Source organism: Schistocerca serialis, chromosome 2 (genome assembly GCF_023864345.2).
Source record: "Schistocerca serialis cubense isolate TAMUIC-IGC-003099 chromosome 2, iqSchSeri2.2, whole genome shotgun sequence".
In the NCBI taxonomy this organism is placed as follows: Eukaryota; Metazoa; Arthropoda; class Insecta; order Orthoptera; family Acrididae; genus Schistocerca; species Schistocerca serialis.
The window spans coordinates 1152428852-1152451440 of NC_064639.1; the positions used below are offsets into that span (position 1 = coordinate 1152428852).

Here is a 22589-nt window from a genome sequence, read left to right on the forward strand (position 1 = left end):
TTGATGAACAAAACGAGAAGCACCCACGAGTCGGGCGACAGCGCATTAGCTACCCTTCGTGACGTCAACTACGGACGCGATAACCCCGACAGGTACGTTCTGAAGCGGTCAGCACCTCGGCTGCACAGAGCGGTGAGAGGCGCGCGGAGCCGAAAACCTCGCCCCACCACGAGCGGCCGCAGCGCGTCGCGCGCGGCGTCCGGTGGCTACGTAGGCGAAGCCGCTCCGTGTCCGGCAGTGGCGACGCCGACCGTGTGTCTGGAGGCCACGCAGAGCCGAGCCGAGCCGAGCTGCGCCATGCGAGACCGCGGGCTCGCGCTGCACGCCTCCCAGGCCGCCTACTACCTGTGGCTGGACTTCTGCGTCTTCCACACCGTCAGGCGTCTCCTCAGGATCACCGAGCACATGCACACCATCATGTTCTGCTACGGGCTCGACTTCACCACTGTCTGGAACCAGGTACCACCCACTTACGTTCACATTCCGAGAGTCACTTACGACGCATCTACATAAACCGCCATCGTCTGAATGACAAGGAGAATCAGTGTTCCCAGAATGAAATTTTCACTCTGCAGCGGAGTGTGCGCTGATATGAAAGTTTGTGGCAGATTCAAACAGTGAGCGGCACTGAGACTTGAACTAGGGACTTTTCCCTTTCGCGGGCAAGTACTCTAGCAACTGAGCTACCCAAGCACCCCTCCTCACACCTTTACTTCCGCCACTGCCTCGTCTCCTACCTTCCAAACTTCACACAAGTTCTCCTGCGAAACTCAGTTGATAGGGCACTTGCCCGCGTAAGGCAAAGGTCCCGAGTTCGAGTCTCGGTGCAGCACACAGTTTTAGTCTGCCAGGATGTTTCGTATCAGTGCCCACTCCGCTGCAAAAATTTAACTCTAGGGACATTCCTCAGGCTGTGGCAAAGCCATGCCTCCACAAAATCCTTTCTTGTAGGCGTGATAGTTCTGTTGGTTTCGCAACACAGCTTCTGTGAAGTTTGTAAGGTAGGAGACTATGTAATGGCAGAAGTAAAGCTGTGAGGAGGGATTGTGAGTCGTGCTTGGGTAGCTCAGTTGGCAGAGCACTTGCCCGCGAAAGGCAAAGGTCCCGAGTTCGATTCTCGATGCGGCACACAGTCTTAATCTACCAGGATGTTTCAGAATCAGTATTATTTCCAATAACATGACACTTTGTAAGGTACAGAAAGGGTAGAAACGGAAAACTTCACAACTGCCAAATCTGACATTTCTCAGGAGAATGAAAAATCTGTGTATTTCTGCACGAAACTGATTTCTATCCAAAAACTTGATAAGTTACTCTGATACCACAGATTTATATTGCTCACCGCATCACCACAAAACTGATGAGACAAGTTAGAAAATAAATACTTTAGTAACAAGATTCTAAATGAAATATCAGGAACCTGACAAGTTGAAGCTGCCAATAAGAAAATTTTTAGAATATGATTATTGCAAAGAAGAAGACAGCTATTTTCAGCACAAACAAACACCAACATTTTAGGTTTGGCTCTAAAGCGACTTTCATTGATTTAAAAAAAAAATTTCCTGTTACCACTCACTCTTCATTTATATCCACAACGCCTTTCCAAGCCGTAAACCGCCATCGTCAAATGCATTTATGTGTTAATACTAAAGGTGGCACTGACTAATGAAGAAACAAAACCCTGTTTCAGATCGTTAAAAACTAAACGTGGACGAATTTTTTTGAAATAAAACAACAAAAACTGAATACCTTCGTTCTCCGTCCTAAAACATCACATATAAACTGTCACGTTTTCTAAACAAAAATGGTGTCTGGAAACTATTAGGTTCAAAGAACAGACAGCAAAAACAGAAACTATTTCAACGTACAAACGACATATAGCAAAACAACACCATTATTTCAGCTTTGTGGAGATCTTTGGTTGAGTTGATGAATACCTGCGTTAGAGTGAATACTTCAGGTGGTATATAAATCCTTATCATAAAGTTTACACAGTTTAAATTTGGCATTCGTTTATGTAATCAGGTGGCAAGCTGAAAACATCAAGTGGAGTAATTATGTTGCCAACTGCGGCAAAGTAGATAACAATTTTGGCTGCGATTCTGAGAGAGTATAAAAGGACTGCGAGAATGAGAGAAAAGTATTCTATTTGTTTTCTTTTCACATTTACAAAAAAAATGGCTCTGAGCACTATGGGACTCAACATCTGAGGTCATCAGTCCCCTAGAAGTTACAACTACTTATACCTAGGTATCCTAAAGACATCATACAGGTCCATGCCCAAGCCAGGATTCGAACCTGCGACCGTAGCGGTCGCGCAGTTCCAGACTGTAGCGTCTGGAACCGCTCGTCACATTTACATTTACGTTTACTTTTCAGTCGATCTCCGCAGAGCCATGTTGCTTCTTCACTAGGCAGTTCCACAGGGTCCGCAGCTCGTGGTCGTGCGGTAGCGTTCTCGCTTCCCACGCCCGGGTTCCCGGGTTCGATTCCCAGCGGGGTCTGGGATTTTCTCTGCCTCGTAATGACTGGGTCTTGTGTGATGTCCTTAGGTTAGTTAGATTTAAGTAGTTCTAAGTTCTAGGGGACTGATGACCATAGATGTTAAGTCCCATAGTGCTCAGAGCCAAGTTCCACAGGTTACCCCAAAGTCGTAACACAAAACACACATGTCTTGTTAACACTACTTCATCTACTCGATGACGGAAGTTTAAACCTTAGAAAGGCGCTTTCGATACAAATAAACAGCGACTGGTAACAGTAAATTTGTTGTATCATTCGAAGAAAACAGCAACTATCCACTGTTAATAACGTTATTTATTTACCTAAAGAACACCGTTAGCGATTACGAAACGACAGGTTCATCTTCAACTGGCTGCTCACAGTATTACATTTATTGTTGTTTGCATTACTTGTTGGCAGTTTTTTCTGCAACTAATCTAAACAGCAACAAATGAAACGTAAACGTCGATAGCCGGTTGAAGATGAACCTGTCGGTTCGTAACTGCTATTTGTGTAAATAAATAGCACAAACAGGGGCTGGTTGCTGTTTTCTTAATACAAGTGTCGTACGAAGTACAGAGCCACAAAACAGCAGTAAGTAAGTTTTTGCTCCAACTGCCATCACTGCTGAGCTATTATGTTTTATACAAGTGCAGAAATACAGCATTACGTTCTCTACTAAAAGAATTGTAATCAAGAAAACCACTTTTCATATCTTTTAGATTTTGAAACTTCAGAGAGAAGCACAGCTTGGCACGAAGAACACGCGCCATCTACTAACGCGTATTTGAAAGACTTTCTCCGTGGTGTGGCACCTGAACAAGTCTAAGGACATGCCACAGAGTACCGAGAACACAATAGCAATGAAAACACGTTTTTTTTGAAAAAAAAGTGGCAGCTAGAACGTTTTCCATTACCAGTTTTCATATATTCTTCAATCTTTCGAACGCTTTCTTCTGTACACTCCTAAGACGAGGAGTCTCTCTTAGTGACATGGAATAAGAGACAAGCAAATCCCACCTAATATGCAGCCCACTCTATATTATGATGGACGATTTTTGACATCGATTAAAGAACAATCATAGTTTGGTTTCTAACCTCTAATAGCAACCGTGTTTGGAAACTAAATAATGGGAATTCATGTCCAGCTAAAATTCAAACAACAATTCAATGTTCTGCAAGACATTAGTTTACATTATTATGCAGCTGTATTATGTCCCTGCTGACGTCAGCAGGGAATGACAGCACAGCACCTACAAACATGGTGTTTTCTGAAATTCAAAATTTTAACTTGCAAATGTGATTCGATAAAAGCGTGCACCGCGTATTTCTACAACAGATGAGCAGGAAGACAAGGACAGGTACCGCGAAAATATGACGAGTATAATAATAGTGTAAAGAAAGCTCTGCGTAACGTAACATTCTAGAGCATAAGACATGAATAAAACAATTCACTGATGATGGCACTAATATGCCGAAACACATGATCTTCTAGCACGATTGATAAACAGTGTCCTTTCAGGTATACAACTGAATTGTTGACTGTATTGTGTTGATAATAACTCGATTTGCTACCCAGTAATATTATTTAGACGCTGCGAGCTGTTTGGTCACGCGTACTTGTTGCCCGGACTCCAGCCAGACTGTAATTGTTGGTGGGCCGCCTCTATTTGTGGTCGCGTTTGGCTCCCGGTGCCAGCTTCGCCCTCTGACACTCATTTGCTTTTCTGAGCCTGCACTGATTTTTCAACTCTGTTGGATGAGATGGCCAGCGATATTTTAATTAATTGGCTACCAATCCCTAAGCATTCCTTAAATTGAAATCACAGTTTCGGTTTATTAAGTTTTCCCGCACCTTTATGTCGATATTGTTGGTAACTGTTCTGTCCCAGAAATATTGCAATGACACCACGATGTTGGTCTCGTAGTGTTTCATTTCATGATCACATTCCAGGCTGTGCTCGACAGCAACTGATTTTCTTGGTCATTTGATGGGATGTGTCGCTGATTTTCCTTGCACCTCTTCTCGACTGTCGTTATAGCCTGCCCCACGTGAGCCGTAACACATTCGCATGGAATGCGGTACACAGTCGACTTTCGGGGACCTACATCGTCTTCAACGTTGTAAGGAGTACATTTTATATTTCTTGAGGGGAGCGCAACACATTGGAAGCCATGCTACCAGGAAGCGAGTACGCTTAACTATACAGGTCGCAGCACCTGTAGAAGACTACGTCGGTCGTCAAAATATTGTGCACAAAATGAATCAACGACTCGGCTGAACACCTGAAAGCACACCGCTTGTGCTAAACATATCTGAACATTAAAAACAATAGTTGTTTGCGTATCAGGCGGACCACAATCCAGAAACTATATAGGTTGCTAACTGCTGAGAATGAATCTGTACAACCTTTGAACGGTTCTCAATTGGAGCTTATAGCATTCTTCACAAAATCACCCGCTCCAATTCCTTAGCAGATGTTGACCACATTCCATCGATAACGCTTTAACTGGTGATTCCGAAGGACACGTCCTTTCTTTCATTACAAGATTTTCAGTGTACAAGTGCTAACGAAATCACTAGAATGATTCCCGTATTTACTCGTTTCTGTAACGTGTAAATGTGTACCGATACACTATACATCCCGATTTTTGCAGTTGGCTACGTCTGAAATATGTGAATTAAAAGTGTGATTCAGACGAGACCTTCTAACAGAATAGTTGTATGGGACGGTCTAATGAAAACGAGACAGACGGAAAAAGTAAACTGCTTATTATTGCAACAGTAGTCTCCGTAATCTATAATATAAAAATGAATCGCCGGCAGAAGTGGCCGTGCGGTTAAAGGCGCTGCAGTCTGGAACCGCAAGATCGCTACGGTCGCAGGTTCGAATCCTGCCTCGGGCATGGATGTTTGTGATGTCCTTAGGTTAGTTAGGTTTAACTAGTTCTAAGTTCTAGGGGACTAATGACCTCAGCAGTTGAGTCCCATAGTGCTCAGAGCCATTTGAACCATAAAAATGAATCGCAAAATGTGTTGGTAAGCGCATAACTCAACAACGCCTCGACCAATTTGGCCAAATCTTTTTTTAAAATGTTCGTTGAAGTTCAAGGATGGTTTTTACGGCGAGAAAAATTAGAATTATTGCTGGAAAAACCCTAAAAATAGCCCTTTTCTTTTTCCTATACAAATGATTTGTAACTAAAACGTAGTCAATTTGAGCTTTATTGCTATGGTATAAAGTTCATATTAAAATGAATCGCAAAATGTGTTGGTAAGCGCATAACTCAACAACGCCTCGACCAATTTGGCCAAATCTTTTTTTAAAATGTTCGTTGAAGTTCAAGGATGGTTTTTACGGCGAGAAAAATTAGAATTATTGCTGGAAAAACCCTAAAAATAGCCCTTTTCTTTTTCCTATACAAATGATTTGTAACTAAAACGTAGTCAATTTGAGCTTTATTGCTATGGTATAAAGTTCATATTAAATTACAAGCACTCACTGTTGTCTAAGCAATGTAGGTGTGTTCCTAACGTCAAAGATCATATCTATCAAAACAATGTGCGTGTGTGCGTTGGAGCACAGAATACATAGTTGGAGAAGTTTAATGTCGCGTTCCGAAACTCGCGTTTCTTTTGTATTAGTTTCGGCACGCGAGATAAAATGCATCAGTTTCCACGTCATTACATCAGTCAAACAAAAATCGCGTTACAATTCGTACGGCTTAAAAGGATTTGACTTCAAGTCATATAAAATTTAAAAAAAAAAAAAGTTGTCTGTGACCTAATCTACTGAGTTTGCTTTTGTCAACTGATACACGAAACAAATTCGTGTTTTGTGCAGAGTGTTTACTTAGTTAGTGTTTGTTTAGTTCGTGATTAGTGAAAAACTAATTTATATTTGATATGCCTCCTATAAGACGAAGCAATTTAGGTAGAAGAACCAGAAATGCTACAAACCAAGCTAATTACCGATCTAATCGTACGGCACAAGAACGTGACGACGGAAATGAACGTGAAAGAATTCGGATATCACAAACGCGTGAAGCGCGAGCGCGACATTCAACTAATAATCGCGCAAGTTTGAATCGAGCTGCTTTCAGTTACGATGTGTCAATTGACTACAGTAACTACCAATGTGTTGTTATTGGTTCTATGAACTCGGTTTGCTCACACTGTAAGGCATTAAAATACAAAAACGAAGCCAATGGATTGTGTTGCGCAAATGGTAAAGTGAAATTGATACCATTGGACCCACCACCAGAAACATTGTACTCATTGGTTTCAGGAATAGGAACAGATTCTATACACTTTTTGACACATATCCAACAATATAACAATTGCTTTCAAATGACTTCATTCGGGGCAACAAATGTAGTTCGGGAAAATTTTATGCCAACTTTCAAGGTATGTATTATAGCAGTTACTCATAATTATTTTAGCGAACAAAATTTTCTGTCACAAAAGTTAAGATGTGTCACTAATCTTCAATTTCTTAATCACTTATATATCACTTAGTCATCATATTATATGGTGATTCAGTTTCAGTGACACTTTTATTATATTTTATATTTGATAGATATTAGTTCAAACTAAATATATACTTTTTAAGATCAAATATTATTTAAGTTTGAATCCATTAATTTATACCACACCATAATATTTTATTTTATTTACAGATACAAGGGCAAATATATCACAGAGCAGGTTCACTGTTACCAGTGTCAGATAGCGACAACAAATTCCTGCAAATTTATTTTATGGGCAATTCACCACAAGAAATTGATCTGCGTTGTGCACATAACAATTTAGTAAAGAGGTCTATTGTAGAACCATTACAAACTTTATTTCATCAACACAATCAATTGATTATATTGTTTAAAACTGCCCTGGATCTGATGCCATCCGATAATCACAAAATTGTAATCAGAGCTGATAAAACACCTGCAGGTCAACATACAAGACGTTTTAATGCACCAACTATTGATGAAGTTGCTATCGTTGTAGTTGGAGAAAACTTGGAATCCCGTGATATTGTTTTACATCGTCGGAATGATCAATTACAACGTATAAAGGAAACACACCGCTCATATGATGCACTGCAATATCCCATTATATTTTGGCAAGGTGAAGATGGCTACGATTTCTCAATAAAAATGATAAATCCCATTACAAGTAACTAAAATATTAATTTAGCTATGGCGATAATATCTCAGTCATTATATTATGTATTTTAATTTTAGATTTGAATGTTATTAAAAGAAAATCTATTTACAGGTTCTGAAACCAACAAAAAAGTCAGTTCAATGAACTATTATTCATACCGCCTAATGATTCGGGAAAATGAAGAAAATCACATATTGAAATGTTGGCGATTATATCACAAATATGTTGTTGACATGTATGTAAAAATTGAAACGGAGAGATTAACATTCATCAGGTTGAATCAAACCAAACTCCGATCTGAAGAGTATATTCACCTTCGAGATGCGATTAATACTGATGGAAATGCACAGAATGTCGGTCGGGTGACTATTCTTCCAGCAATATACATCGGAAGCCCTCGGCATATGCACGAATATGCTCAAGATGCCATGTCGTATGTTCATCATTATGGTACAGCAGATTTGTTCATCACATTTACATGCAATCCGCAATGGATAGAAATCAAGCAGGAGTTATTCCCTGGGCAATCACCCATTGATCGTCATGATATTACAGCCAGAGTCTTTAGACAAAAGTTGAAATCTTTAATGGATTTCATCGTAAAACATAATGTGTTTGGTGAGACACGCTGCTGGATGTATTCTGTGGAGTGGCAGAAACGAGGATTGCCACATGCACACATTTTGATTTGGTTGGTTGAAAAGATAAGGCCAAATGAAGTTGATGCAGTGATATCAGCTGAAATCCCTAATGTACAAGTAGATCCTGGATTGCATGAGGTAGTTATCAAAAACATGATACATGGTCCCTGTGGAACTCTTAATCAAAATTCACCGTGTATGATGGATGGTAAATGTTCAAAACGATATCCACAGACATTAATATCGGAAACAATTACTGGTAATGACGGTTATCCATTGTATCGTCGCAGATCGACAGCAGACAATGGAAAATCAACAATTGTCAAATTAAATCAACAAGATATTGAAATAGATAATCGTTGGATTGTTCCATATTCACCCATTTTATCAAAGACATTCAAAGCACACATCAACGTTGAATCTTGCCATTCAGTGAAATCTATTAAATACATTTGCAAATATGTAACCAAAGGGAGTGATATGGCTGTGATTGGAATTGGTGCAGAGAATTCCAATGATGAAGTTACCCAATACCAAATGGGCCGCTATGTCAGTAGTAATGAAGCAGTTTGGCGAATATTTTCTTTTCCTATTCATGAGAGACACCCTTCTGTTGTTCACTTAGCTGTGCATTTAGAAAATGGACAAAGAGTGTATTTTACAGCACAGAACGCAGTACAAAGAGCTGCTCAGCCACCATCTACTACATTAACCAGTTTTTTTGAGACATGCCAAAACGATCATTTCGCACAAACATTGCTATATTCTGAAATGCCAAAATATTATACCTGGAATCAATCCTCAAGGAGATTTATACGACGGAAACAAGGAAAACCAGTTCCAGGATATACAGATGTATATTCCACCGATGCGATTGGCCGGATTTATTCAGTACATCCAAGCAATGATGAATGTTTTTATTTACGACTGCTATTAGTCAATGTACGTGGCCCAACATCATTCCAACAGTTACGAACTGTTCATGGTGAATTGTGTGGATCCTACAGAGAAGCCTGTCAACGTTTGCAATTGCTTGAAAATGACGCTCATTGGGAGCAAACTCTCAATGATGCTGTAATATCATCACACGCTCATCAAATACGAACATTGTTTTCTATAATCATATCTACATGCTTCCCATCAAACCCAATTGATTTGTGGATCAAGTACAAAGATTATATGTGTGATGATATTTTGTATCAAATACGGAATAGAATGGGAAATCCAAATATACAAATCAGTGAAGAAATTTACAATAAAGCATTGATTTCAATTGAGGACATGTGCTTGATAATGTCAAACAAACTATTAATTCAATTAGGCCTGACCGCGCCCAATCGTCCAATGCATGACGCTTTTAACCAAGAGTTGCATCGAGAAAAACTGTATGATCTCAACGCTTTGAAAGAATTAATTCAAACAAATCTTCCACTGTTAACTGAACAACAGAAGTATGTATTTGAAACTCTTATGAAAGTAACAAATGATGAAACTGGAGGGATTTACTTCTTAGATGCACCTGGTGGTACAGGAAAAACTTTTTTGATTTCATTAATATTAGCAACAATTCGCTCACAAAATAAAATTGCACTTGCACTCGCTTCGTCGGGAATCGCAGCAACTTTGCTTGAAGGTGGTCGAACAGCCCATTCAGCACTAAAATTGCCATTAAATATGCAAAGCAATGAAACTCCAACCTGCAACGTTTCGAAGAACTCTGCAATGGCAAAGGTTTTGCAGCAATGTAAATTGATTGTTTGGGATGAATGCACGATGGCACATAAAAAATCTTTGGAGGCTTTAGACAGAACCTTAAAAGATCTACGGAGCAATAATAACCGATTTGGTGGTGCAATGATTTTATTAGCAGGAGATTTTCGTCAAACATTGCCAGTGATTCCACGATCAACGCCAGCTGATGAACTCAATGCATGTCTAAAGTCCTCCAATTTGTGGAAACATGTCAAAGTACTTCATTTAAGCAAGAATATGCGTGTCGAGTTGCGAAATGACCAATCTGGAAACATATTCTCTAAACAACTCATTGACATTGGTAATGGCAAATTTCCTATAGACATGTTGACTGGCTGCATTAACTTTCCTCAAAGTTTTTGTCAGTTAACTCGATCAAAAGATGAACATATTCAGAAGGTGTTTCCAGATGTTTCTCAAAATTACAGAAACCATGATTCGTTTAGCGAACGAGCTATACTGGCTGCAAAAAACATAGATGTAAATGAATTAAATTTCAAAATTCAAGAACAAATTACAGGCGAATTGAGGATATATAAATCAGTTGATTCGGCTACTAATCAAGATGATGTAGTCAACTATCCACCGGAATTTTTAAACTCGCTGGATTTGCCAGGATTGCCACCTCACAATCTTCAATTAAAGGTTGGATCGGTGGTTATAATGTTGCGAAATATCAACCAACCGCGTCTTTGCAACGGTACACGGTTAGCGATAAAAAAATTACTAAACAATGTGATAGAAGCAACTATACTCAAAGGAAAGTATAAAGGAGAAGATGTTCTCATACCGCGCATCCCAATGATTCCGACTGATGTGCCATTTGAGTTTAAACGACTACAGTTTCCAGTGCGGCTTGCTTTTGCTATGACTATAAACAAGTCCCAGGGGCAATCATTAAGTGTTTGTGGTATTAATCTAGAAAACCCATGTTTCTCACATGGTCAATTGTATGTTGCCTGTTCCCGTGTTGGAAAACCATCAGATTTGTTTATCTATGCGCCAGGTAATCAAACAAAAAACATCGTATACCACAAAGCACTACAATGATAATAATAATAATTATGATTCACATGATTAACAATAAAGCGATTACTTACTTTTAAATCCTTATATATGTTTTATTTAATTATTTTTTATTCACAACGCCCTATCACCAGGGTGACGGTTCTGTTCAGGAGAATTTTTTTAAATACGTAGGCAAAAAAACTGCCATATTACAAATCTTTTTGACAGGACGAAGTCTGTCGGGTCAGCTAGTTGTTAATACATTTATCCCGCTGTCAGCAAAGACGGTCACTGTCTTCATAAAAAAAATTTGCGGTTGCCTATTATGCCCGCACACACACCGTCGTCGCGACTCCACAGATATCGATTCGCCGTTCCGCCCCCCCGGCAGCGGAGCTGATCTCAAAAGTTTGTGTATATATTGTCCCGGCTAGTTAAGAACCATTCCCTGCCTTGTTGGTCGGCCTTAAAACAACTCTGAATCACGTTGTGAATCTAGTCGTGTGAACTAGCAGCTGAAAATTGATCCCTTTTTTCCAGAGATATTTGATACACTTTCAACCACGACGGATCCAAAGACAGTTTTGTTTTTATTTTTATTACTCTGGAGTAAGATATCAATTGAGGTCCAGTCTATTTTTACTAATTTGTTTCCCTGAGTAATTTGATTTAGTTACTTTAGCAGTCTGTATGAATTCGTTGAATTCTATTAAATCTGTTTGTAAAAAGGTTTATCAGTATCCTTCAATAACCCTTGAATGCTCACAGATATTATTGTCTATGTACAAGCTGATTATGGAATTCAGTAAACACTGGGAATTTGTCGTATATTTCTGTTTTATTGACACAATTAAGTTCTTAAATTAATTAGAGATGGCACTGGGGAATCAATTAAAGGAGAGTTGATCCCAGAGTGTATTGTTTCGGTATGATAACAGTCAATCAGTACTACATTCCTCCTTGTACCTATCACCAAAGATATGCTTTCCCATGAAACTGTCCTTTCCCATAAACGTCCGATAAATTATAAATATTTCGCTGGGCCTTACAATGTCTAAGCTTCTGAATTCTCATGACACGATATTAATTATGGGTTCGAATCCTTTCAATGTCTGTTCAGAACGAGTTTAATCTTCTAACGGGTACTATTTTTCACTTCTCGTTTATTAGCGGAACAAGCGGCAAAGATACTAGTGAGATAAAGTACAAACTGTTTTCGGTCCCAATACTCTCTAATAATTCGCATACAGCGAATAAGGTCCTAATTCAAATTAAAGTTTGCATATTGTCAATAAATTCCTTCATAATCGTAAGTATACGAGCGTAGCGTTTCGTTTAACACGTACAATCACCATTCATCTGAATATCAATGTTCGGACACCCAGTCACCTCTAATTGACTGCGTCTTTGAATTTATCCCAGAATAATCTATTCACCACCACTTCAATGTCTAATCCAGTTCTAAGAATGCAATTTAATTGGGGCTCTAATCTCAAAATTCCGACTGAAAAACTGCGAACACACCCGCCACCGCTGAAGACAAAAGACGTAACAATGTTGCGCAGTGTATTATATATTACATTCCAAACAAAACGCAGCTCTGTTATGTCTCCCTTGGATTCCCTTTGTACTACTTTGGGTTACTCTGTTTGGAATATCTAGTCTTTGTAAAATTTTAACTAACTATTACTTCGAAGTACTACTACCGTTTTTTGGCTCTTAGGCCTTTTCGTATTACATAATTTAATCTAATATCGTTACTGTATAACCAATCTCTAAAGAGTGGTTACACAATGGAATCTTGATTGTACCCAAGCGTGCACCTCTTCGAAAAAGTCGGCGGGCACGAATGTCTTTCTCCAGCGCTGCAAAAATATGGAAACCGCTTGGGGAGAGATCTGGACTGTATGGATGACGTGAAAGGGCTTGCCATCGAAATTTCTGCTGCAAAGTCGAAACAGCCTTGCCAACACGTTGGTGGACATTATGCTGCAACAGAATGGTAGCTCTGTCAACACTCCTGGACGTTTGGACTTGGCGCGCTTCAAAGTGTCCACGAATCACTGTGCGTTGTTTATGGCACCGTGATCGAGAAAGTCAATGAAGAGCGGGCGCTTGCAGCCAAAGAAAAAGGTCGTCACGACGTTTTCGGAGCTGGCGCCCACGCCAAGGGACATTTTCGGTGGCCGTGTATCCACGTGCTTCCTTTACTGGCTTGACGCCTGTTGTGTTGTTCAAAATGATGACGCCATCGACATAAAAGTTTTCTGGGTATAGTACCGCGTCATAACGTAAAAACTACTGCTACTGGAGAAAAACCAACGTTTCGGCCACGATTGCAGCGGCCTTCTTCTGGATCTAATGGTACGTTCTAGCTATGCAGTGTCCCGCTGCAATCGTGGCCGAAACGTTAGTTTTTCTCCAGCAGCAGTAGTTTTTACATTATGACGCGGTACTATACCCAGAAAACTTTAATGTCGACTGACTCTTGCCGTGGAAGCTTTCGCAATTATATGATGACACCATGTTTTATCTCCCGCGAAGAAACGGGGCGGGAAACGATGTTCTTCATTGTGACACCGTTCCAAATTCTGCGGTGGTGTCGACATTCAGGTCTGCTCCTCGGTCTGGCTGTGGGGGAACAACTGCGCACAGATTTTCCGGAACTTCAGATGGTCTGTGGTAATGGCCTGAGAGTAGGTGTCTTCTATTATGAGCTGCTAAAACCTGGTGGAACCATTAACACTGACCGCTACCAACGACGACGATTTAAATCGAGCGTTATGTGAGAAACGACCGGAATATGGAAAAAGGCAAAACAAAATCATATTGCTCCATGATAACGCCCCATCACACACAGAAAAACGGATCACGGATACGATCGAGGTATTCAGTTTGGAAATACTAGGGCATGGCTTACCCTCTAGTCTTGACTACGTCCGGTTATCATCTATTTGCATCACTGGGACACGCTCTCGCTGATGAAAATGTACGAAAATGGCTCGCTGACTGATTCGCTTCAGAAGAACGGTTTTTTTTTTTTTGGAGTGGGATTCAAAGGCTGCAGGAGAGATGGTAGAAATGTATAAATAGCAATGGAGATTACTTTGTACAAAATATTGTTTATCAGTTTCAAACAACAGACGTGTAATTATTGCAACCAAATTCCAGTTTCATACTTCTAGACCTGGTAGTTCCATCACCAATTAAGATACTTTAGTCTAACTATCAGCTTCCAGTTGCTTCAGTTGTGTCTATTTAGCCATCATTACATTATTTGCTGTTTATTCAGAGATCTCCAGCATTTATCATTGAAATATGTAACTGAGTGTAAAACCACATGTTATTTAAGATTTAGAACTGGCTCTGGACAGAATCTACTATTCCTAAATTCAGCTTGATACTTCCCGATTTGTTCATCTAATAGAAGATTTAACATGTCCAGAATTACCGTTATTGCTGTTATTCTTGCATTTAGCAGAAATACAGATTTATCTTGTCACGTAAGACGTGTTTATGTTTCTCGTTTGCAGGCAACTAGAGCAACAAGTCATATAAACTGATACCCTCAATAAATGTTAAAAATTCTGGCCACAATAATTTCGCTGATAACGTGTTCTGCAGAATGCAATAAACTCAACTGCTACTTTTCTGTAGCAGTCTTCGTATTTGAAACGATACGCTCCTGTGTGAATCACTAATTTCAGTTGTTCTCAACCTATCGTATTTCGTAGATGACTTATTTTTTATAAACTCAGTTCTCATTTCCGAGGCCGAGCAACCCCTGTCTAAGACGCTGAGGTCATGGACTGTGCGGCTGGTCCCGGCGGAGATTCGAGTCCTCTCTCGGGCATGGGTGTGTGTGTTTGTCCTTAGGATAACTTGGTGTAAGTAGTGTGTAAGCTTAGGGACTGGTGACCTTAGCAGTTAAGTCCCATAAGATTTCACACACATTTGAACATTTTTTTAAGCAACCCCTACGTAGTTACCAACATGGCTTTCGCAAGCAGTGATCGTGTAAAACCCATCTCGTTTTGTTGTATCTTGAAGCTGAAATGGCAGCAGGCAGAGGACACCACGTTTATGCAGTGTTTGTTGGTGTCCACAAAGCCTCCGGTGTGCACTTCTGCACCGTCGCTAGTAAACCAAATATATTAATACAGAATGCTTGAATATATATACGACTGCAGAAATCCTAGAAATTGTTCTCAACACGTCGTACTTAATGGAACAACTACGTCAGAAGTAGGGGTACTATTCAGCGTACCTCTGAGTAATGCTGGTGTTAACGATAGACATAAGTAAATAGCCTTCCAGATAGCGGCTAACAGACTACATGGTTGTGTACAGCGAGGCGACATACTTACGAAATGCGGAACAACAAGCAAATGATCGGTACGTTATGCAAATATTGGAAACTGGCCCACACAACATTGATAAATGTAAAGTAATGCCTGTAAATGGCGAAACAATCCGACAGCATTTGATTACGCATCGGCGTTAGGCCACTAGAAGGAGTCACGTCACAGCCTTCACGTATCTAAGCGTCCCTGTCCAGAACAATTCAAGGTGAAGCGAGCTCACACATTCAGCTTTGGCGAAGGCAGATGGCGGGCTCTGGATCGCTGAAAGAATGCTAAGGAAGTGTAATTCAGGAACGTAAGAGGTAGCTTGCACGATCCTAGTTCGAGAAAATCGTGAGTATTCACATGATTGACAATCGTGCTTGACTTTTAAGTGACATGATTGTTATACACTACCAGCGGGATTGAGAACGAAATATTTGAAGAGTTTCGTTGCTATTGAAGTTGTGTAAGGCATAGCTACCTTTTTTTACTCGAGGATGGTCAGATTCATAACTGAAATCGGTCATCTTTATTTAAAACAATAAAATACAGCTAACTAATTTCCGATTCCATTTTTAACCTTGTCAAAGGTGTACAGCACCGCCCACAAAAATGTTTCATTTTTTACATCTACATACGAGTATATACTCCGCTAGCCACCAAGAGGTGTGTGGTGGAGGAGACAATTCGCGCCAAAGTCATATTTCCCGCTTCAAATGGTTCAAATGGCTCTGAGCACTATGGGACTTAACTTCTGAGGTCACCAGTCCACTCCATTCACGGATCGCGCGAGGGAAAAACAACTGTCTGAACGCCTCAGTACGAGCTCTTATTTCCCTTATCTTCGAATGGTGATCATTGTGCGATTTGAAAGTTGGTGGCAATAACATACACTCCTGGAAATGGAAAAAAGAACACATTGACACCGGTGTGTCAGACCCACCATACTTGCTCCGGACACTGCGAGAGAGCTGTACAAGCAATGATCACACGCACGGCACAGCGGACACACCAGGAACCGCGGTGTTGGCCGTCGAATGGCGCTAGCTGCGCAGCATTTGTGCACCGCCCCCGTCAGTGTCAGCCAGTTTGCCGTGGCATACGGAGCTCCATCGCAGTCTTTAACACTGGTAGCATGCCGTGACAGCGTGGACGTGAACCGTATGTGCAGTTGACGGACTTTGAGCGAGGGCGTATAGTGGGCATGCGGGAGGCCGGGTGGACGTACCGCCGAATTGCTCAACACGTGGGGCGTGAGGTCTCCACAGTACATCGATGTTGTCGCCAGTGGTCGGCGGAAGGTGCACGTGCCCGTCGACCTGGGACCGGACCGCAGCGACGCACGGATGCACGCCAAGGCCGTAGGATCCCACGCAGTGCCGTAGGGGACCGCACCGCCACTTCCCAGCAAATTAGGGACACTGTTGCTCCTGGGGTATCGGCGAGGACCATTCGCAACCGTCTCCATGAAGCTGGGCTACAACCCCGCACACCGTTAGGCCGTCTTCCGCTCACGCCCCAACATCGTGCAGCCCGCCTCCAGTGGTGTCGCGACAGGCGTGAATGGAGGGACGAATGGAGACGTGTCGTCTTCAGCGATGAGAGTCGCTTCTGCCTTGGTGCCAATGATGATCGTATGCGTGTTTGGCGCCGTGTAGGTGAGCGCCACAATCAGGACTGCATACGACCGAGGCACACAGGGCCAACACCTGGCATCTTGGTGTGGGGAGCGATCTCCTACACTGGCCGTACACCACTGGTGATCGTCGAGGGGACACTGAATAGTGCACGGTACATCCAAACCGTCATCGAACCCATCGTTCTACCATTCCTAGACCGGCAAGGGAACTTGCTGTTCCAACAGGACAATGCACGTCCGCATGTACCCCGTGCCACCCAACGTGCACTAGAAGGTGTAAGTCAACTACCCTGGCCAGCAAGATCTCCAGATCTGTCCCCCATTGAGCATGTTTTGGACTGGATGAAGCGTCGTCTCACGCGGTCTGCACGTCCAGCACGAACGCTGGTCCAACTGAGGTGCCAGGTGGAAATGGCATGGCAAGCCGTTCCACAGGACTACATCCAGCATCTCTACGATCGTCTCCATGGGAGAATAGCAGCCTGCATTGCTGCGAAAGGTGGATATACACTGTACTAGTGCCGACATTGTGCATGCTCTGTTGCCTGTGTCTATGTGCCTGTGGTTCTGTCAGTGTGATCATGTGATGTATCTGACCCCAGGAATGTGTCAATAAAGTTTTCCCTTCCTGGGACAATGAATTCACGGTGTTCTTATTTCAATTTCCAGGAGTGTATGTTCTACATTCTCGGTGAAGATCGGATTTCGGGATTTAGTGAGCAGCCCCTTACGTTTATCGCGCCATCTATCTGCAAGTGTGTCCCACTTCAAACTTTCTATGAGATTTGTATCGCTCTCGCGATCGCTAAATGTACCAGTCACGAATCTTGCCGCTTTTCTTTGGACCTTCTCAATCTCTTGAATCAGACCCAACTGGTAAGGGTCCCATACAGACGAACAATACTCCAAGACTGGACGAACTAACGTATTTTCAAAGAAGATTTCCACTGTTCATCATGATACTGTGCGTGGGGGCTTAATTAAATAAAATGCTAATAATTTTAATAGCTGTCTGTCCGGTTACGAAGTCTCGTAACCGGTTGGCCCTGACTAGTATTAGTACGCAATCTGACTGCATAGAATAACAACAAAGAATGATAGGAAATTTCCGTTAACACAATTAATTAATTAAGTCCCCAGCAACTATAAAAGCTACGAAACAACAAAGCACAAGTGTAACTGTTCTGTGTGTGGAAGTGTGATTCAACGTACACATCTGACACGGTTCTTCCTCAATACGACAAGATGCTTTAAACGCCATTTACAATGAAGTAATTAAAAAACCAGAAATACTATGATTGCACATAGAAACGAGAATTACGCTCTAATACATGAATACAAGCCAGATGCTTTGTTGACTGAACCTGTGACCAAGAGGCATTGTTATTTAGGAAATTTGAAGTACAAAAATTTTTTGTTACCTTCATATATATTGACGAAAAATACACTCTGATCATTACAACATCCCCAATCGAACAGCATCGGCTGTCTAGCCCATCAGAACAACTGCACACGACATGCTCACAACTAGTACTGCTATCGACATCCTCTCAACAAGCACTGCTCACGGCTACCTCAGAACGGTGATCCTTATTTAAAACAATAAAATACAGCTAACTAACTGCCCACGGCAACTTTTCAACTGCTACTGCCCCAGTGGAGGCGGCGGAAATAATACTCTTTGGCGCAATCTCTGGCGCTGTGACTCAGAGCAGCCACCTTTCAACTGTTTAGTCACTGTGGGAGTATTGCAGAAGTGCTTAACAACAGACAGTGCAAAACGTTACAAAGAAAGACGTGCCTCGCTCAGAGCCTCATTCACCAAAGAGATAACGTTCCAAAACAAACAGATAAACGTATTACTCCCTCCAATCCACATATTTCCGAAATAATCACGATGTTAAAATTTGAAAATTCGGTTTCGTTAAAGAAAGGGCCGTGTGGTGTTGTTGGCTGGTCCACCCCGAGGGGAAGATTCAGTCCCTAATCGGAAATGGACGCCTGCCTCCACGCACAGTGGTTCCATCTCTCGCGGATACACGACACTTTGTGCCGTACGAGTATGTGTTGAGTATAAGTGAGTGTAACGAATGTGTATTCAGTGTGATGTTGTTTTTGGGTTGTATGATGATGAAGGGAAAGTGTGAATGCAGGTTCTGGCATGTAGTCTACTACTCTGAAATAGCAGCAAAGGGACCGCTGGGCTTAACATCACACACACTCTCCGCAAGTCACCGTATGGTGCATGGTTGAGGGCACCTTGTACCGCTATTAGTTATTTCCTTTCTTGGGTAAGGTGAGCCCTAATTCCTCTTGTCTTCATGATCCTTATCTACATGTTTTTTGGCAGCAATAGAATCGTTCTGCATTCAGATTCAAATGTCAATATGACTTTTCTTAATAGAGTTTCGTAAAAAGAGCGTCGTCTTCCTTCCTCGGCTTTCCATCTGAGTTCACAAAGCATCTTTGTAATACGCGAGTGTTGATTTAACCTGCGAATCTCAATCGATATTTTCACATGTCTTCATTCGTGAGACACTGCAGTCTGTAATTTCAACCACGATATTGATGCAAAGTCTGATGACCACGAACTTAACGCTACTTCATGTCCTCCCTTCACTCCCCAAACACTGACTGTTAAATTCCTTCCATTCATGAATTCGAAGTGGCTAACCTCCGAATCGACGCAAATGCGCAATCGTTCGTTAGCAGGTTCATATTTACCAGCATATCTGCTGAAATTGGAATTAAAATAGAAATGAATTATATAGTACATTTTCTAACCTCCGCAACACCACACACGGTGGCTGGCGGAGTGAAGGTGTAAATGCAGATACATACACAGTAGCATTAAACACCCTACGTAGATATGCGACCAAATTCACGGACGCGCCAAGTCAGTGGACACGCCCCGTTGGATACTGTAGAGGGTGATATTAGGATACCTTAGGCACATCTTCACAACAGCCACAAATATCTGAAAGACTCAGAATATTTGTAAAAATATATTACAACGCCAAAACAACGAACACTGTCAGTGCACCGATGCCTAATACATTTTATGAAACAAGCTCCAGAAATTAGATGCTTCTGTCAGTGTGTCCGCACTACTTCCTCAAAAATCTAAATACATCACTAGAATGGCTCTGAGCACAATGGGACTTAACATCTGAGGTCATCAGTCCCCTAAACTGAGAACTACTTAAACCTAACTAACTTAAGGACATCACACACATCCATGCCCAAGGCAGGATTCGAACCTGCCACCGTAGCGGTCACGCGGTTGCAGAGTGTAGCGCCTAGAACCGCTTGGCTACCCCGGCCGGCGGTCGCAGGTTCGAATCCTGCCACGGGCATGGATGTGTGTGACGTCCTTAGGTTAGTTAGGTTTAAGTAGTTCTAAGATCTAGGGGACTGATGACCACAGCAGTTAAGTCCCATAGTGCTCAGAGCCAGTTGAACCATTTGTCCCACGATCGCTCTTGAAAACGGAAACAACCTGCGCTTGTTTCCAATCGCTAGGTGCTCTACGCTGCTCCAGCGATCAACGATAATCTATTGTTGTACGTGGAGCAATTATTCCACATAATCTTATGGGTATCTCATCTGATGTTGATGCCTTTCCACGTCTAACCGATTGCAGCTACTTTTCTATACCGCAATCACTTATCTTAATATCTGCCATTTCGGGTTTCGTCCGATGGCTGAAGCGATGTATTCTCTTATGATCCTCTGTTGTGAAACGTTTCAAAAGACCGAATTCAGTATTTTCGCATACTCTCGGTTCTATTTCGGCGCCAGTATGGCCACTGAGAAGCAGAATATACGCTTTCGATACGCTTAGTGAGTTTACGTAATACCAGAACTTCTTGGGGGTCTAGTCAGATCGGCTGACAGAATTTCACTTTCAGCTTCATTGAACATTCGTCTCATTTTTCTTCTTATGATTATTTTTCTGGTACCGCGCGCCGCGGAATTTGAATCCGCGCCAGACGTCATGGACGTCGAAGACCCCTAGAGGTCTCTGCACCATCGCGCCGTAAGCGGTGGCGGCGCGCGCCTCCTGGCCCGCTTTTAGTGTGAGTGAGCCACAGTGGAATACGTGGTTCCAGCGGCCAATAGCGGCGCCCCCGATAGGGCCTCTCGGTCAGCCAACCATGGTGTAACCAGTGGCTCCTGAAAATCAATCCTTCCGAGACCCAGGCAATCATCGTACGTCATACCACTCGCTCCTTCCGGCTCCGGGATCTCCTGGATTTCTCCCTTACCATTTGCACCCGTTCTGTCCGTCTCCCCCCCACCCTCACCTACCTTGGCCTCACCATTGACCGTCACCTCACCTGGATCCCTCATCTCTGCTCCATCCAATCCAAAGCCCACAACCGCCTCCAACTCCTCAACCTCCTCTCTGGCCGGACATGGGGTTACACCACTCTACCATCCTCCACACCTACAAATCCTTAATCCGTGCCATCCTCTGTTATGCCAGTCCCACGTGGATATCTGCCCCCTCCCCCCAAATTCTGTAAGTCCCTCCATATCCTTGAGCGTCATGCACTCCCGTCCCCCACGCAGATCCTCTATGACCTCATTCCTTTCCCCCATCTGCTCCTCTTCCTCGAACATATCGGCATACTCTACAGCTCCTGCCGCCTTGATCCCCCTCACTCCCCTGGCTGCTCCTCTCCTCTCCCGTCCCCACCCCTTGCCACGTCTTCACTGTTGTGTCCCCCCTACCCTCCATCTCCTCCTCTATCTCCTTTCCCAAGGTGGCTTCCATCAACTCCCCCTCCCGTACGATGCCCTCTCTCCCTCCATTTATCCCTCCTGTCAACTCTGATTCTCACCCCCCCCCTCCTTTCCTCTGTCCTTTCCCTGGGCTCCCTCTTCCCCCCTTCCATCCTGTCTTCTCCCCGCCTACCCTCTCCCTACCTCTCCCCCCCCCCTGAGTTCTTTTGTTTTCCCCTCCTCTGCCATTCCCCACTCCCTGTCACGTCTGCCCAGCCCTCCCCCCCCCCTTATCGGTCCTCGTCCTCCATCGGCTCCTTTCCCCCCCTTTGTTTTTCCTCTCCTTCCCCCCTTTTTTCTTTTCCCATCATCTGTGCAGGTTTCCCCCCACCTGCCCTCGGCCTTGGTATGTGATATTTGCCTAACTTTTTAGTGCAGTGTTCAAGTGAATGTCCAGTGTTGTTCGTCCTTCCAAAGTGTTGCGAACAGAAATCATGCTGTCACTGGGTGTGAATTTTATGTCTCTTGCGAACAGAAACCAGACTGTGGCCGTGGTTTTTAATTGTCTGTCTATTATTTTACCTCTCTGCTTCATGTGTATTTTATTAGCATCATGATCCCTTTGTTTCTATGTTTTAAGTTCCACGATTTTTTCTGCCATGTCACCGTTTAAGTCTCCGATTTTATCGCCTGTTTTTATTGTTTATTATCTTTCTCTTTTTAAAACGTATTCTGTAGGCTGAAGAGCGGCATACTAAGCTGCTGCCAGCCCGCCCCCTTCGGGGGGAATCGATGAAAAAAACAAG

The 22589-nt window shown here is 42.6% G+C and overlaps 1 protein-coding gene across 1 annotated transcript in view; it reads left to right on the forward strand.

Annotated features, from left to right (window-relative positions):
- The first annotated feature begins 247 nt into the window (after nt 1–247).
- LOC126456729 (androgen-dependent TFPI-regulating protein-like) overlaps nt 248–22589 on the forward strand; it is a 211502-nt gene continuing 189160 nt past the window's right edge. Inside the window, exon 1 of the mRNA XM_050092474.1 lies at nt 248–459. Within this exon, the coding sequence (XP_049948431.1) occupies nt 298–459 (162 nt within the window). The 5' untranslated portion in view covers nt 248–297. The remainder of the gene's footprint in view (nt 460–22589) is intronic.